The 19,266-nt window shown below is 42.5% G+C and overlaps 1 protein-coding gene across 3 annotated transcripts in view; it reads right to left on the bottom strand.

Moving 5' to 3' along the window:
- SPEF2 (sperm flagellar 2) overlaps positions 1 to 19,266 on the bottom strand; it is a 231,501-nt gene that overhangs the window by 54,675 nt on the left and 157,560 nt on the right. For all 3 annotated transcript variants that reach the window (XM_077462869.1, XM_077462868.1, XM_077462871.1), the window contains exons 20-23: positions 18,034 to 18,111; positions 8,538 to 8,680; positions 7,143 to 7,270; positions 1,562 to 1,700 (exon numbers count right to left, since the gene is read on the bottom strand). In XM_077462869.1, coding sequence (XP_077318995.1) covers positions 1,562 to 1,700; positions 7,143 to 7,270; positions 8,538 to 8,680; positions 18,034 to 18,111 — 488 coding nt within the window. The remainder of the gene's footprint in view (positions 1 to 1,561; positions 1,701 to 7,142; positions 7,271 to 8,537; positions 8,681 to 18,033; positions 18,112 to 19,266) is intronic.

The following is a 19,266-nucleotide window of genomic DNA, read 5'->3' on the forward strand; positions in this document are numbered from 1 at the left end:
CCTCATGTTGAGTGCCCGCACAGCAAGCAGCTTGATGTGTGTCGTTTACACCATGGTGCAAAGACGTCAGTTTCGCTGCATGTGTTCTGCAAGGGCTCAAATAAAAGAACGGTTTTCTATGGATTTTTTCTACAATGCGTATGCAGTTTTATGCATGCCACAGAAAAAAAAATTGACATGATATCAACATTGGTGTGAACAGGGCACATAATTGATGTGCATGAAAACTGATGTCGACGTACATAAAAACTCACTGAAACTCGCATGAAAACTGGTGAAAACTGATATCTCTGCAAGTGAAATCTACGTGGATCTCCCATAAGTTTTCATGCATGTTTTCAGTTTTCATGTTCTCAGTGACCCAGGATGACATCAAGTGTTACAAAATGTGTAGGGAGGAGCGACATGCTGACATCACCGTGATTCACACAAGTCCCGGAACCACAGGCAGCTATCGAGAGCCAGCCAGCTCGGTTTTTACTTTTCATGTGATGCTCTTTTATAGATGTAAGTGCAATGCCTCCTACTATCTTTTAGGAAATAAATAGCCTGTGGTTTTACGCTATGAAAGCTCTCTATTACTCTTTTTTAGGAAATATCTGCCAAAACCCCCCTGTATAGGTTGCAATTCCTGTGAAGACGCTGGGATCTTGGCTGTGTGCAATCATAGGCCCGGGCTCGGTATGAAGCCACACGCGTGTGTGATCTCCTATAACTAAGAGATCCACAGGAGCCGGTAAGCAGCAGTGTGTGTGGAGGTGGAAGGCAGACCTTTTTCTTTTTGTCACCACTTTCGGGTGTTTTGTGTGTCATCTGCACAGTGGAGATCAACTATCAATTTGAATGGACTACCAATTGTGCATTATTTGATTAGCTTTTCAATTTTAATATTTTAATAAGGTTGCAGCGCTTTATTTTTTCACTCTTTAGCACGTATCACTCTATAGCGTGACTTGATATTTGGAAGAAGTTTTCATGCATGTATGGTGTGAACAAGCCCTTTTTTTCCTACAAGTCAGCGAGGCACTAATCACAATGAGGGACCAGTCTATTGAGGTAGGTGACTCTGCTGCCATTATTTTCTTATTTCTTCCTTCCTTCTACTTTTGCACTAGAACAGTAACTGTGCATCCCGATATCCTTATCCTTGATTTACTACATTTGAGGAGAAGGCACCAAAAATACACCTAGGTTGCTGAGCTGCTCCAAGAACCATCAAACCTGGAGCTCTATTGTGCAAATATCATCTTTACTTCCTGAAGTCCCACCTGGGCCTACACTCACATACGCACTCACATACGCACTCACATACGCACTCACATACGCACTCACATACGCACTCACATACACACTCACATACACACTCACATACACACTCACATACACACTCACATACGCACTCACATACGCACTCACATACGCACTCACATACGCACTCACATACACACTCACATACACCCCAGCATAGCACATTTATTTTCTTGCTGCGTGCGTGGATGTTACATATAAAATGTGAAAATGAAAATAATTGAGAATGTTTTTTTTTGTAAGTGTTACATACATCCAGCCTTTGATGCAGTTCTGCTTTTGTCTCCTCATCTTCCCACAGATCTTCTGGAATGTTATTAAAGTCAGATTGCCACTGGGAGACAAACTCCTGCTTATGGTCTGGACGCTTTAGATAATCTTTAAATTTATTCCTAAAAAAAACAAAACAAAAAACAATATTTTTAATTGATAACTTTGTCAACTACAATAAATAATGATTTCATTACTAATTTACCTTGACAATGAATGGCAATGTGACAGTTCCTGGAAAGGCATACTATGAACCTTATATACTTACTCTATCTGCAATCCCTTGCAGCTCGTTGTTACGCTATAGTCAGCAACCCTACCCTATACTACCCAATATGGTGGTGCATGTGACCTACTCCCCTGTGATGATGCCTATGCCTTGTATAGGGAAAGGTTGCAGGGCCTATTTAAGAAAAACTTTTAACTATTTAAGCAAAAGCTTTTAAGCTGTTCAGCATGCTTTCCCGATACACTGTGTCACAATGTCTAACTCCTGGGACAGTAATATTTATCCACATTATCTACCATTAAATGTATGAAGATTATTCCTGGTTTGTTTGATTCTGAACTATACATGTTAATTGAACGAGCTGATCAAATTAGCCTCCGTACAATGTAGGAGACTGATAGTCTGCTACTGGTGGTCTCCTGCTATTGTGTAAAGGTGTCCCGTGTGTTGTTGTTTGTGAGCTAGGAGAAGACCTCTGAGTCATCTAGGCTGGTTAAATGACTAGTTAATTAGCTCATATTCATTTATGTTTCTGGTTACAGTTTGTATTGTTAGGGCAATATGATCGGGGGGGGGGGGGGGGGGGGGAGGGACTTTTCAAGTGTATAAAAAGCCTGTATCCTTGTCCAATAAAAGATTCCATGTTGCAGTTTTGTAACTGAGCTAGTCTCGCCTGGTTCTTGGTTACAATATGTCGCTGTAATATCTGATATCTAAAGGTCCAGACTGGAGGAGGCTGTGTACTGGCGGAAGCACTCAAGCAGAGTGCGATGGTGTTCCGTGACAGAGGTACTTTCAGGATTTTAGTTGCACTTGTAGTGTAAATAAAATACAAACTTTAACATTGTGGTCCTTCAGCCTAGGTTCACACTATTGTGGTGCGGGAAACCATATGTAATTTGGAGAGGAACCACATCACATTCTTGCTCCAATCACATTTGATTCTTTGCAGTGCGATTTGAACCATTCATTTTGTATGGCTCAAATTGCACTGCACCTGCACGAAATGTGCAGGCACACCCATGCCATCCAATTTAGCCAATTACACTGTGTTTTACAAACCATCTTTTGGGTTGTTACCTTAACATTGACACCCTTAGCATTTTGCATGAACGGAGTTCTGACTGTGATGAACTGGGGCTTATTATCCCTTAATTAACCTATAATTCGTTATATATACTGTGGCTGGTCGGCAAGTGGTTAAAGCAGAACTAAACCCTCCTATCCTTTTTAGCCACGGAAGCTGCCATTTTAGTCTTTGTTTGATCGGCAACTGCCATGGTGCTGCACATGTTATTATACCAGTCATCTTATGGTTTCACAGTTTGGTTGAGAATACAAGCAAATGTGACAGTTAAGCTTAATGTACACGGGGCGTTTTGCAACCTCTCCTGAACGATTTAACTTGACAGATAGTAGCCGACGTTTAAAAACTTCAGTTTTTCCACGTTTACATGCCGCATTTGCTATTCGGCACTGCATCGCTTTAACTGACAATTGCGCGGTCGTGCGACGTGGCTCCCAAACAAAATTGATGTCCTTTTTTCCCCAAAAAGAGCTTTGTTTTGGTGGTATTTAATCACCGCTGCGCTTTTTATTTTTTGCGCTATGAACAAAAAAAGAGCGACAATTTTGCAACGTATTATTTTTTAACTTTTTGCTAAAATAAATCTCCCCAAAAATATATAAAAAAACATTTTGGTTAAAGAAAATCACAATAAGCATTTATTGATTGGTTTGCGCAAAAGTTATAGCATCTACAAAATAGGGGATAGTTGTATGGCATTTTTATTATTATTTTTTTTTTACTAGTAATGGTGGCGATCAGCGATTTTTATCGTGACTGCAACATTATGGCGGACACATCGGACACTTTTGGCACTATTTTGGGACCATCGATCAGTGCGATTACTGATTACTGTGTAAATATGACTGGCAGTGAAGGGGTTAACACTAGGTGGCGCTGTAGGGGTTACGTGTGCCCTAGGGAGTGATTCTAACTGTGGGGGAGCACATAACTGATCACTGCTCCTGATTACAAGGAGAGCTGATCAGTGACACTGTCACTAGGCAGAACGGGGAGATGCTTGTTTACATTAGCATCTCCCCGTTCTTCCTCTCCGTGAGGCCATCGCGGGTATGTCCACGGACATCGAGTCCGTGGGACCCGCTGTCGTACTCACAGAGCTCGTGGTGGGCGCATGCCCCCACCAGCCAAGCCTTGTGAAATCACGTACAATAACGTGATTTTGCAGCTTGCCCACAAGCCGTTAAGCTCAACTGCCTAGAAACGACTATAAACGATCCTGTGTACATGTACTGATAAGATAACAGCAGAGTTCAGGGGCAGCTGAAAAATATGCCCAACTGCTCCTAAATCTCCATTTACCAGCAGCGGTGTACATGAAGCCTTAGCATTCCTGGCATGTTGGGAATGTAACAGTTTTTTGAAACCATTAAATTGATCGGTTTAGTTCCACTTTATTACTTTAAGTAACTTCGGCAAAACTCAAAACCAAATATATGGTGCAGTCTGTCTGTAATATTAAAGCGGAGGTCCACCCTAAAATGGACCTTCCGCTCATCGGATTCCTCCCCCCCTCCGGCGCCACGATTGCCACCTTTCAGGGGGGAGGGGGGTGCAGTTACCTGGATAATCCAGGTAACTGCACCCACTTCCGGGCTAGCTCTCTGCGGAAAGGGGCGTACATTACGCCCCTTTCCGCAAGTGCCCGCCCCCTTCCGCAAGTGCCCCGCTGCCTGCTGGGAAACACACAGATCCCAGAGGCAGCGGGGACCGTCCTCATTGCGCAGCGCGGCTCGCGCATGCGCAGTAGGGAACCGGGAAATGAAGCCGAAAGGCACCATTTCCTGATTCCCATACCCAAGATGGCGGCGGCAGCACTCGAGTGTCGATCTAGAGATCGGCTTCGGGTGCCGACATTGCGGGCGCGCTGGACAGGTAAGTGTCACTATTTTAAAAGTCAGCAGCTGCAGTATTTGTAGCTGCTGACTTTTAAAAAAAAATAAATAACGCGGAGTCCCGGCGGACTCCCGCTTTAAATAAAGCAATGCTCCACCCAAAAGGGGAAGCTCCACCTATCTGCTTCATCCCCTTCTGTGGTGCCACATTTGGCACCTTTTTTGGGGGGGTACCTGCTTTTGACAGGTATCCGTCCCCACCTCCGGAAGACCTGGCTGCAGTGAGATGCGCCGAGGTCCCATGGAAGTTTGGCGCAGCACCCTTTGCGCATGTGCAGTGGGGAACCGGCTGTGAAGCCGCAAGGCTTCACTGCCTGTCTCCCTTACAGACAATGGCGAAGGCGGCACCCAAGAGCAAATAAAATATTGGCTGGGGTGCCAACATCGCTGTATTCCAGGACAGGTAAGTGTCCTAATATTAAAAGTCAGCAGCTGCAGTATTTGTAGCTGCTGACTTTAAATTTTTTCGTGGGGGAGCTGAACCTCCTCTTTAACACAGCAGTCCCCCTGTAACATGGTTTTATTACCTGTTGTTCCTAAAAGTAGTTCTATTAACCTCCCTGGCGGTATGATTCAGTCTGGAATAAGGTGCTGAAAGCGGTACAATTATTTTGCATGGAAATCTGGCTTTTATTTTGTAGTCCTGTAATTCTTAGGAATAACGCTCTTAAATCTGTTCAAACCAGAGTCTAGCAGACATCCCGGGTATGATAAAGTTTATAATATAATAAAGAATAATAAAAAATATTCAATCCCAACCCGAGCCAGACTCGGGATTACCGCTAGGGGGGTTAATATTAACCTCCCTGGCAGTACGATTATTTCGGATTTTAGGTGCTAAAAGCAGGACAAATATGTTGCATGAAAATTTGGCGTTTTATATTGTAGTCCTGTAATTCTTAGGAATAACTCACTTAAATCTGTCCAAACCAGAGTCTAACAGACATCACGGATATGATAAAGTTTGAAAAATTAAATCATAAATTATAATATAAGAAATAACTTAAAAAAATTATACTAAATAATAATATAACAATAATAAAAATGATTTAATAATGTAATCAAATCAAAAACACTGAAATTTGCTCAGTTGCAGAATTGTCACTGTCATTACTTTTCAGTATTTGATGATGGATCTCCCCACAAATCGCTATCGCTCAATTCTGCGAGTGATTCCAATTTATTATCGCTGTTTTCTAGCTGGTCTAAAATAATTTTTGATGTAAATGGACAGTTTTGGTTGCTATGGACAATATCCAGTTTCCAGGCATAAAGAACAGTTTTTATATTATAAAACTGCATGCAGGACACTGGGCAGACCACTAGGGACAAAGGGGATGTGAAATAATTACATACAGCAATGTAATCTGTAAGTCTCTGTCCCCGTGCGTTGCAACGCTCACAGAGAACGGAGATAGGCTCCATGATGAATCGAGCGGAGGATGAGCCGCTCGTACAGCGAGGAGACATCACTGGATCCAAGGGAGAAGGTAAGTAAACGTCCTCCTGGATCCAGCGATGCGGTCCCGAGTCTGGCTCGGGGTTACCACTTTTGGCATAAAACTTCCACCCCGAGCCAGACTCTGGAACACCGTCAGGGGGGTTAAATAGTAGAATAATAATATTTAATAATAATCAATAGTAGATAAAATAATAATAAACTGCTGTGTTAATGCCATTGACAGACTGCATCAGACCAGTTTTATTTTCGCCCATAGTTCCATGTTAAAGTGTAACAAAAGCCATTTTTTTTATTGTAGATAGAGTAGGTAAGGATAGAGCCTTTCTTAAAACCCCTCTTTGGAGATTTACTCTAATTGTCCTGGTAACAATTGTTACCATAACATTTGAATTGTAACTAGAGACTAGCGACTCCTATTCTGGTAACTGTGTAAGAGGAGATTTCCTTCACTTTGGAGAGATATCCCCTTACTTCCTATTGTGTGTGCAAGACAGGAAGTGAAGGAAAATCTCCCCAGTAGGACAAAAATGCAAAATAAACCTGATCTCTACCCTTTTCAAAATGAAAAGCAAAAACGTTTTGTTTTGGATATAATTTTAATAATGTAAAATTTAATACAGGCATACCCCACTATTAAGTATACAATGGGGTTTATTTACTAAAGTTGGAAAGTGCAAAATCAGGATCACATCTGCATAGAAACCAATGAGCTTCCAGGTTTTATTACCAAAGCTTAATGGAACAAGCTGGGGTTAGAAGCTCATTGGTTTCTATGCAGAAGTGATGCCTGATTTTGCACTTTCCAGCTTTAGTAAATAAACCCCATTGTGTATTTAAAAGTAGGGTATGCCTGTAACATATATTAAGTCATATATACACAATATCACTTACCTTATATCATAAAGGTAATGAATTACAATGAAGCGTTCTTGTCTCATACTCTTTAATCCGGCTTTGATTGCAGCTTCATATGCCTTTTCTATAGTCTGCCAGTAAGGTACCAGAAACTCTGGAATGTCCTAATGAGTAGATTAACAAGATTATCATTTCCATTTTCCATGGAGACCATAGAACAGTTTTCACATTTCACATTTTAAGAAATAATCAAAAATATGCCAATATTATAGCCTCATATATGGGTAAAGCTTATTAACCGTGGGGTTAATTTACTAAAGGAGTAAAGCATGTGCACTTTGAAAGTGAATTTTAACTTTAACTGGAATATTAATTATTTTAGTGGATGAGTTGAAACTTAATGCAAAATTTAATACAGGCATACCCCACTTTTAAGTACACAATTGGGTTTATTTACTAAAGCTGGAAAGTGCAAAATCAGGATCACATCTACATACTAACCAATGAGCTTTCAGGTTTTATTACCAAAGCTTAATTGAACAAGCTAGGGTTAGAAGCTCATTGGTTTCTATGCAGAAGTAATTTACTAAATGAGTAAAGCATGTACACTTTGAAAGTGAATTTTAACTTTAACTGGAATGTAAATTATTTTAGTGGATGAGTTGAAACAAAGTAAAAATTAGCTTTGCAAAGAATGCCCAATCATATGGAAGGGAAAGTAAAACAGCAAGATTGGTTTGCTTGCACATGATTGGATGATTGAATTTAGCACAACTTCACCTGTGCAAGCCCATTTTTCCTATGCTTGAAAAACTGAAAATTGTATCAAATACTTACTGTAATTTTCCTTTCCTTGAGCCAATCCATGGCAGCATACTACTGCTGCTGCTATGTTGGTGTCAGGAAAACAGAACATTGTGTCAAATACTTACTATAATTTTCCTTTCCTGGCAGCACACATGTTATAATATGATGCCATGTTGGCACCAGGAAAACTCTTTTCATGGTGGCAATGCATGCTTTGATAAATGATCAATCTTTACTGATTGATCTCTTTTGAGACAACTCATTTGATTGATATGCCAAACATGGGGAGATGTATTTCAATAGATAGCTAAGATACAAACATAACTTATGATCGTAACATATGAATCACATCGCTGTTTCCACCATGTAATCCCTTATTCCGATCAAAGTACAATCGTATTTATGAACAAAGTATCTCGGTGCTGCCAAATGATCGAAAATGTTCTGCCCTGGCCAATCACCTTTGATTAAATGCGGTCTAAATCAAAACAAAATTGATTAGAAGGTGAGTTCTAGCTATTCGATTGTTCGCAGATTTGATCATTTTTATCAAATAACACATCAAACTAATAATACAATTATATGAGCATCTTTAAAAAAAAAAATACAGGTCCCAGCACATACCTTAGAAAGTGGCTCGCTTACATACACCCATTCCGCAGACCCAGGCTGAATGGGTGGAGGACCCACAGGTGTGGGTGGCGAAGGTTCAGGAGTAGTTGGGGCTGACTTATTTTTCTTTCCAGGGGAACGACCCCTTGGGGATCCTTGCAGATGCACAAAAGAAAAGTAAAAAAATTCATATGTAAACAACTCTATATGTCTGGTGAAACTAAAAAAACTTTCATTCGATTGGGTGTTCTGCATTTAATGCAGTAGTGTTCACAGGGCATTCCAAGGTCTTTCCAGGACAAGTGTTAGATAGGATTTCTCGAGAATGCCTGGACCACTTCCCAGCTGAAGTGACAGGAACACAGAGATTACAGGGATTCACTGATCCATAAGTAACCAAGGATTTGTATTTATTAATAAGCAATTAAATAATGAATAAAAATGTTTTCTGTGTTTCTGTCTCCTCCCCCCCAGAACAACAGGTTCTGCAACTTTTCTAATTGTCCACCAAACTGAATCAACTAACATTACTGGAGAAATAACTTTCTGTTAAGCCAATCATACTTAAATCAGAATTTGACTGGTTCAGCAGGGATCGGCTGAGATTGAGCCATGTATGGGCAGGCTGATTGTATCCAAGTCAATCCATTGGTCCACCTGCAGTGGAAGGAAAGAAAATCAAATTGTCTATGGGCTGCGTACGTTTCTTTAAGACTGGGGACAGACCTACTCCTTCAGTCCAGGCTGTATACAAGGCCTTAACTTCTTTTCAAGCCATATATAGTGTTTGAGACTTGGCATTATCCATAGCTCATAGCCATGTATAATGATAGGGATGTAGACTGGCATTGTGTACTACCAGACAGAATGCTCAAATGGAATGAGAGACAAGAAGAACTTCAATAAGGGGAACCAAATGAAGACTCCGATGAAGGCCGATTTATGTAGGATATTATATTATTAACTATATGTATACATGTATTGTGATTCAAATACAAACATTCCAGGACAGGCAGTTGACAAATCCATTTTACACATCAAAAGGATGTTAATGTTGGGCAAGGCCACATTGGTATCTGTTTATCCAATTACGCATTTCAAAGGGTACAGAAAAATAAGTATTAATTGATGGTAATTAGACTTGACTTGACTTGATCCCTGATGAAGTCACGTGATCGTCGCCGCTCGTGGTGCTGTGCTTTGTTTGTTTACTTTTTAATGTGAGTACATTCAGCTTTTTTAATAAAACGTACCCATTCATAATATATTTCACGATCTGGACCTCCATTTTCTCTCCCTATTATACACCATATTGGACCTGGAGTACACCCCCCTTCTTTTCTTATACCTACCGCTGAGTTATGAAAAGAAAAATCCCTACTGGCCTATGCCAGGAACCTGCATTACCTTTGTCATCTTTATATTTTCTCACGCCGTTACCTTATGGCGGTAAGGCAAGGAATAATTTACGCTGAAGAATTTTATCACCAAGTCACCAATAATCTCTTCTCTGGATCTGCACTAAGTGCTATTTGGCATAGCATGTCACAATTTTAGTTCACTTCTATATGGACTTCCTATATACACTTATAGCACTTTAATATTTCTCATGAAGGATTACCTATGTGTTTTTTATTATTGTAACATTAGTTTACACAACATTTCTTTTACTATTGTCACTTGTAGCACTTGCACTTTATCTTCTATCTACTGGCTGCACTTTATCACTGTGTGATTATTACCTAGGATTTTATTTTATATATGTTTTATTGTATATCTATTTAGTCAATACCTAGAGCGCAACATCACGCAGTGTTTTTTTTTTAGACTTGATGGGGTATTCATGGGAATGGTGGCTTGTTTATCTGGTAAACACTGATGTGAGGTTATTGCCAGTAATTACAAGTAGAGTCTTTTCACCTTGATTAACTAGTATTCTATTCAGACTAGTATTTTAGGGGAATGATTCAAGCTGGCAGTCAGTCTTTTCATTCTCCATGAAGATGAGGGCCACAGGTCTAGATATAGTCTAGGAAAGACTGGACTCTGAAAGCTACTGTTTGTTGTCATATTTACTCTGTTGGATTTTATCATTTGTTGCAAGTATCTTATGGACTGTCTGAAGTTTCAATAAATGCATCTCTCTGGAAGAATCGGGGTTGTTGCTGGAAATGATTTGAATCATACTAATAATTTAAATAAATATCATCATCTACTCACTACTGTACTACATCACTTTAAATGTGAGAAAGATGGTTGGATCCACTACCTTTAAGAAGAGCATGGATAAGTTAAAGTGGTTGTAAAGGTTTTTTACTTTAATGCATTCTCTTCATAGGGTAAAAAAGCTTGTATGTTGCAGCCCCCAGCCACCCTTAAAATATGTACCTGAGCCTGATCCCGGCCCAGTTCTGCTCTCTCTCCCTCATCACAGGGCAGATTGGTAGCAGAAGACATTGGCTCTCACTGCTGTCAATCAAAGAGGAATAAAAAGGGGGGGGCACATATAGTGCAGCTTGGGAGCAAGCACGCATGAGTACCCCGCCTAACAAGCAGCTTGCAGGAGCATTAGCGGGGAACCCCAGAACAGCAGGATCAGGCTGTTCTGTGCAAAACCATTGCACAGAGCAGGTAAGCATGATATGTTTGTTATTTTATAAAATAGAATAAACCTTTCCAATCACTCAAAGTTGGCCATAAATGGATTTTCGTTTCACCATTCATGGAAAAATCATTAGTCAGAGCATTATTTCTGGCCATTGCTGAATCAACTAATTTCTTTTAAAACGTTAAACGTTAAAAAGTTTCATCCAGACCTGCTATTTGAATGGCATCCCAGATGTATTAAACAGGTTTCATTACAATATGTAAAATTTTCCCAAAACAAAACTACATTCATAGAATTCCTCCAGGAAAAACTTTCTATCCTGCTTCAAATTTTGTGGTAGATGAGAGAATAAGAATACTGCATACATAAGCACATTCAAGGGAATTTAGAAATGTTTATGCATATTCTAGAAGAAGTTGTGTTACATATATCTGTATTCTTTAGACATAATCTATCTACATCCACTATTTAATGGCCCTCTAATTAATTTTTCATGAAATCCTCTCTTGTTGTGTTGTTCTACCTCCTTGTAACATCTTCCATGAATTTCCGAACCTTTCCTTTCCTCCCTACTTTTCCCCACCATTTGTAAGGATTACTTTAACCACTACAGCCCGGAAGGATTTACCCACTATCTGACCAGGACATTTTTTGCGATATGGCACTGCGTTACTTTAACTGACAATTGTGCGGTTGTACGACACTATACCCAAATAAAAGTGTCCTTTTTTTTCCTCACAAATAGAGCTTTCTTTTGGTACTTGATCAGCTCTGCGGTTTTAATTTTTTTGTGCTATAAACAAGCCCGCCAATTTTGAAAAAAAAAAAAAAACAACAATATTTTTTACTTTTTGCTATAAAACATATCCCCCCAAAAAAATCGAATTTCTTCACATCTTCATTTAGGCCAATATGTATTTTGCTACATATTTATAGTAAAAACAAATCCCAATAAGTGTATATTGATTGGTTTGCAAAAAAGTTAAAGCCTCTACAAACTTTGGAAAAGATTTATGATTTTTTTTAGTTGTTTTTACTAGTAATGGCGGCGATCAGCTATTTTTAGTGGGACTGCAACATTGCAGTGGACAAATCTGACACTAAGTCACACTTTATGGGGAACAGTGACACTAATACCGTGATCAGTGCTAAAAAAAAATGCACTGTCATTGTATAAATTACACTGGTAGGGAAGGGGGTTAATACCAGGGGCGATCAAGGGGTTAAGTGTGCTCCTAGGGAGGGATTTGTAACTGTGGGGAGAGTGGATTTACTGGATGAAAGGAGAGATCCGTGTTTCAGCTTAACTGAAACACGAGAACTCTCTTTTACTCCCTGACAGAACAGCGCTCTGCCTTTGTTTACATAGGCAGCCTACAGTTCTGCCTTTCCTCCGAACGAACGGCGGGTCACGGCGGCCATCGTGGTCACCTGACCCGCTGATTGGCTCCTGTTGTGTCCAATCACAGCAGGAGCGGTGCTCCGACGGGACACGCGCACCCCAGATCGCGTGCACAAAATCACGTACAGGTACAAGAATTTGCACAGCCGGACTGCCCTGCCTTAGTATATATGCGGTGGGAAGCAGCTATTTACAGTCATGTACACTGCTCTATGCACACTACAGATCCCATAGTCCATAGTCCTTAGTCAAACTCGAGTGGCTACATTCCTACATACAATGGGACCATGGAGAATGAACATAGCCACCCTCTGAGAGGAAGTTGGGTCACAGCAGCAAAAAAAAAAGAAGATGGAGATTTTGAGTAGTAAGAAGCTACATTTTTCAGTTAAGAATATAAAACCTGAATAGAATTGTTTAAACCAGAGTTTAATATCACTTTAAGGCATGTGTAACTTTCTTCAATTTCTGTGATGTTCCTCTTTCTGTCTCTGGGCTGTCATCTGTTATCTCTATCTATGTTATCTCTCTTCCTTCCCCCAGATGTTATCCTTTTTCCTCTTCATGTTGTCCTTCCTCCTTTCTGTCTTGTTATCTCTGCCTCCTCTCTGTGCTATTATATCTGCCTCCCCTCTGTGCTATTATCTCTGCCTCCCCTCTGTGCTATTATATCTGCCTCCCCTCTGTGCTATTATATCTGCCTCCCCTCTGTGCTATTATCTCTGCCTCCCCTCTGTGCTATTATCTCTGCCTCCCCTCTGTGCTATTATCTCTGCCTCCCCTCTGTGCTATTATCTCTGCCTCCCCTCTGTGCTATTATATCTGCCTCCCCTCTGTGCTATTATCTCTGCCTCCCCTCTGTGCTGTCAGCACTCTTCTTTCTCTGCGCTGTCATCTGTCCCTTCACCGCGCTGTCATCTGTCCCCTCTCCGCGCTGTCATCTGTCCCCTCTCCGCGCTGTCATCTGTTCTCTCTCCGCGCTGTCATCTGTCCCCTCTCCGCGCTCTCATCTGTTCCCTCTCCGCGCTCTCATCTGTCCCCTCTCCGCGCTCTCATCTGTCCCCTCTCTCATCTGTCCCCTCTCCGCGCTCTCATCTGTCCCCTCCCTGCGCTCTCATCTGTCCCCTCTCCCCGCTCTCATCTGTCCCCTCTCCCCGCTCTCATCTGTCCCCTCTCCCCGCTCTCATCTGTCCCCTCTCCCCGCTCTCATCTGTCCCCTGTCCGCGCTCTCATCTGTCCCCTCTCCTCGCTCTCATCTGTCCCCTCTCCTCGCTCTCATCTGTCCCCTCTCCGCGCTCTCATCTGTCCCCTCTCCGCGCTCTCATCTGTCCCCTCTCCACGCTCTCATCTGTCCCCTCTCCACGCTCTCATCTGTCCCCTCTCCACGCTCTCATCTGTCCCCTCTCCGCGCTCTCATCTGTTCCCTCTCCTTGCTCTCATCTGATCCCTCTCTGGGCTCTCATCTGTCCCCTCTCCGCGCTCTCATCTGTCCCCTCTCTCATCTGTCCCCTCTCTCATCTGTCCCCTCTCTCATCTGTCCCCTCTCTCATCTGTCCCCTCTCTCATCTGTCCCCTCTCTCATCTGTCCCCTCTCTCATCTGTCCCCTCTCTCATCTGTCCCCTCTCCGCGCTCTCATCTGTCCCCTCTCCGCGCTCTCATCTGTCCCCTCTCCGCGCTCTCATCTGTCCCCTCTCCGCGCTCTCATCTGTCCCCTCTCCGCGCTCTCATCTGTCCCCTCTCCTCGCTCTCATCTGTCCCCTCTCCTCGCTCTCATCTGTCCCCTCTCCTCGCTCTCATCTGTTCCCTCTCCTCGCTCTCATCTGTCCCCTCTCCTCGCTCTCATCTGTTCCCTCTCCTCGCTCTCATCTGTCCCCTCTCCTCGCTCTCATTTGTTCCCTCTCCTCGCTCTCATCTGTCCCCTCTCCGCGCTCTCATCTGTCCCCTCTCCGCGCTCTCATCTGTCCACTCACCGCGCTCTCATCTGTCCCCTCTCCGCGCTCTCATCTGTCCTCTCTCCGCGCTCTCATCTGTCCTCTCTCCGCGCTCTCATCTGTCCTCTCTCCGCACTCTCATCTGTCCACTCACCGCGCTCTCATCTGATCCCTCTCTGCACTCTCATCTGTCCCCTCTCTGCGCTCTCATCTGTCCCGTCTACGCGCTCTCATCTGTCCCCTCTCCTCGCTCTCATCTGTCCCCTCTCCACGCTCTCATCTGTCCCCTCTCCACGCTCTCATCTGTCCCCTCTCCACGCTCTCATCTGTCCCCTCTCCGCGCTCTCATCTGTCCCCTCTCCGCGCTCTCATCTGTCCACTCACCGCGCTCTCATCTGTCCACTCACCGCGCTCTCATCTGATCCCTCTCTGCGCTCTCATCTGTCCCCTCTCCGCGCTCTCATCTGTCCCCTCTCCGCGCTCTCATCTGTCCCCTCTCCGCGCTCTCATCTGTCCCCTCTCCGCGCTCTCATCTGTCCCCTCCCCGCGCTCTCATCAGTCCCCTCTCCGCGCTCTCATCTGTCCCCTCTCCGCGCTCTCATCTGTCCCCTCTCCGTGCTCTCATCTGTCCCCTCTCCTCGCTCTCATCTGTCCCCTCTCCTCGCTCTCATCTGTTCCCTCTCCTCGCTCTCATCTGTTACCTCTCCTTGCTCTCATCTGTCCACTCACCGCGCTCTCATCTGTCCCCTCTCCTCGCTCTCATCTGTCCCCTCTCCGCGCTCTCATCTGTCCCCTCTCCTCACTCTCATCTGTCCACTCACCGCGCTCTCATCTGTCCCCTCTCCGCGCTCTCATCTGTCCTCTCTCCGCACTCTCATCTGTCCACTCACCGCGCTCTCATCTGATCCCTCTTTGAGCTCTCATCTGTCCCCTCTCTGCACTGTCATCTGTTCCCTCTCCACGAACTCATCTGTATCTTCTAAACGCTCTCATCTGTTCCCTCTCTGCGCTCTCATCTGTTACCTTTATGCACTGTCACCTCTCTCTCTCTCTGCTGTCTGTGTTGTCATATCTTTCCTATTTTTGTGTTGTAATTTCTTTATGACCTCTGTAGCATTATTTTTCTCCCGTCTCTGTTCTGTCATCGTTCATGTCTTTGTTGTCATCTCTTTTCTTTCGACTCTATCTGGGTTGTCATATCTTTCCTGTGCTTGTGTTGCCATTTCTTTCTTTTCTCTGTAGCATCATCTTTCTCCTTGTTTTGTGCCATCTTTCTTGTCTCTGTGTTGTCATTTTTCTTCTATCCATGTTTATATCTCTTTCTGTATTTGTTATGTTATTTATTTTATGTGCTGTTGTCTCTTTCCTATCTCTGTCCTGTTGTCTGTTTCCTATATCTATGCAATACCCTCTCCTGTCCTGTAACCATCTCCATAGTTTTCTGCTGCTATGTCTCTCCTGACACTGTGCTGTTGTTTTAGGCTGTTATCTGTCTCTGTGATCTCACCTCTCTCTCTTCTACCTCTGCATTGCCATAACTTTCATCTCTTTAGTGTCATTGTTCTTGTCTCTGTAGCATCATCTTTCTCCTTACTCTGTGCTTTCATCTCTCTCGAAGCCCTACATCTTTCTTGCCTCTGGGCTGCGAATACTCTTCTTTCTATGTTCTCATCTTTCAGCTGTGATCAGTTTTCTGTCTATGTGCTGTTGCGTCTATTCTTATTTGCATTGCCATCTCTTTTTTTTCCTTTGTGTTGTCATATCCTCTCGGTCCTCATGTTTTGTCCTTCTTTCTTGTTCCTGTGCTGTCATCTCTCAACTGTGTCTGTGTTGTCATCTTTCTTCTCTTCTATTTTGTCAGAACTCAGTTTCTGTGTAGTCTTCTCTTTCTTGTCTCTGCACCACCATTTCTCTGATGTCCCTGTGCTGTCATCTGTTTTCCTCTTTGCTGTCATTTTTCTCTTGTTTCCATGCTGCCATCTTTATCTTGTTTCTGTGCTGTCATCTCTCACCTGTGTCTGTATTGTCATCTCTCCTCTCTATCTTATCAGCAGTCTCTGTTTCTGTGTAGTCTTCTCTCTCTTGTCTCTGCACCATCATTTATTTTTTCTGATGACTCTGTGCTGTCATCTTTTTCCTCTTTGCTGTAATTTGTCTCCTGTCTTCATGCTGCTATCTCTATCTTGTTTCTGTGCTGTCATCTCTCACCTGTGTGTTCTTATTCCTGTGCTTTCTCTCCTCCTCCAATGTGTCCACTCCTGGCTGCATTCCCAACAGACCTAAACTATGCCATTGCTTTAGATAATGTGTGAATTAGGTACATTGCTTGTGATTTCCCTCCTTATGGTCTCAAACAGACAGGTTTCAGATTGCCTCAAGATTATTATTTTTTTTGATGATGCAATAGATTTTTATGATTTGTAAACTCTTCCTGAGAGCCTTTTGTACAACGCACAAAAACATTGTCACTACAAATGCTCACATGCTATTTTTCAGTTTTGTGATTAATGCGTAAACAAAAAATATAATACATTTTTGTTTTCACTGTTTTGTCCTGCATGGTACAACGTGCTTGTAGTACCTTGTCCTATGTTGTCCCTCCTCTTTGCAGCAGTCCGACAACATAGCTAGGAAAGAGGTGGGAACTTCATAACAGTAGCTCTGAGTATTTTCCCAAGACAAGCTTCGGCAGGGGGAATACAGAAGGAGAGGGGCACATCAGTTTCCCTTTCCTCTGCATTTCTCCTGCTGCTGATTGGGCAAAGGTGGGGCTCCATGTGAAACCCCATAGCATGGATTTAAGCAGGCCATAGGTGATTTGATTTGCTCAATTTGCCCATCAACACAGTCAGTGTTTACAGGGGAATGCCTTCAACAGCGCTAATGTGTTCTGCCGTTATGCCTGGATTGGGGGGGGGGGGGGGTCGGGCAAGGAACCCTCCCGGCTGGAAGAACACAGCTATAGCCGCCAGCAGTAATCATATGTAAAAAAACTGTCTGGTTGTACCAATTAGCCTGCCCATAGATGGATCGAATCCTGTCCTGTCCTGTTTATCCATCTCCTCCCCCCTCCGGTGCCACCTTGGCACCTTTCAGGGGGGAACGGGGACCTGTTTTTGACAGGTCCCCGTCGGACTTCCGGGAGGCCGGGCCGTGGCTCGATCTGTCGGAAGTTCGGCCCCCTCCTCCTTCCTCCTCCTCCAGACCAATCAGAAAGTGCAGCGCGCAAGTAGGAAACCGGCTGTGAAGATGAAAGGCTTCACTGCCGGGTTCCCTTACCAGAAATAGCGGCAGCTTCACCTGACAGCTGATCTAAAGCTCGGCTGGGGTGTCAAAATTGCTGGCTCCATGGACAGGTAAGTGTCCATGTATCAAAAGTCCGCAGCTGCAGTATTTGTAGCTGCTGGCTTTTAATTTGCGGGGGGCTGGAACACCTCTTTAAGAAGCACATAGCAACATTCGTCAAGGTACTACACGTATTTTGTCCCAAAGGGAACAGAGCAGTGAGAAAAGAATTAATGACAATTCTTTAAGCTAAAATTAAAAATTGTAAAATTGTATTCTACCTGCTTTTGGTGACTTGGGTGCTGAATCTTTTCCTCGAGGAGTATCTGCCTTCTTTTCTTTTTTATCTACAGAACTATCTATGAAGATAAAGAAGACAAATTAGCTCACAATTGGCATTTTTTAATAATACAGTCTTGCAGCAACTTTAGCTCAAGAAAAACTACATGGGCTGGCTATGAAATGAATATAAAAGCAGCAATAATGTAAAGACAACACTATGAGAAGCCACTTGTGAGATTTACATAAATCTATCTATACACGCACAAACTGTGCACACATAAGTGTGTAATGAATAAAATACATTTAATAATATATATATTATTATTATTATACTACATATACACAGTAAGACCAGTGAGCAATTGTCAGATCACCCAATATGATAAAAAAAGTTATTATTACATGTGTTGTCCAAGAGTTTAATATGGAATGTCACCTAAATCTTTTTCCTAGTGTTGGATAGAGTTTGAAAGAGGAAAAAACTCTGCAGGTTTTTAATAACAATGTTAGGCCTGTTTCACACAGACTTCTGCTTTTATAAGAGCAGTGTGAACAATAAGCTGTTCTTAAGGCTTTCAACAAGCTTCAAGAAGTGTTGAAGCCTGCTAGCAGCTTGTTTAAAGTGGTCATCAGCACTCCTCTTAGGATTTGTGTTCAACCTTTTACACACTGGAAATGAATGGTATTTTAAAAGCTTTGAAAAAGCTTGATAAACGTTTTGCACAAAAACTTGCTGTTCACACTGTTCTTATACAAGTGTGAAATTTGCCTTAGGGAAATGTCCCCTTATTGACGGTCTTGGTGACACAAGAGCAAGTAAAGAAAGCAATTCAATTTTTGACAGTTCTCAGTGGAAGGGTTCACAGTAGGAAACTTCCCTTCTTTTTCAGTGACCACAGCAAAACTGCATATTTCACATCACTTTTTGTCCCAGGGATTATGGTCACCAGGGCATTAGCTGAAGCAGGATCTCACAAATAGGGCCACAGCCAGAGATTAAATCCTAGCAGAGATCCTAACCCTTCAGGAATCTATACATTCATGTCTATGTATAATTGAGTACAGTATATTATTTTTTTACATTGTAATCAGAAAATGCTATATATAATGCAAAAACAAGATTTTAGGAAACATGTTAATATTAATAGGACCATTTACAGCTAAACTCTTGTACGTGAATGTCTTAAAAAAAAAAAAATTAAAAAAGCACAACATTAAAAATATTATACATC

The sequence above is a fragment of the Lithobates pipiens genome, unplaced genomic scaffold, assembly GCF_037356315.1.
Source record: "Lithobates pipiens isolate NorthernLeopardFrog02 unplaced genomic scaffold, aLitPip1_a1.2 Scaffold_3, whole genome shotgun sequence".
NCBI classification, from domain to species: domain Eukaryota; kingdom Metazoa; phylum Chordata; class Amphibia; order Anura; family Ranidae; genus Lithobates; species Lithobates pipiens.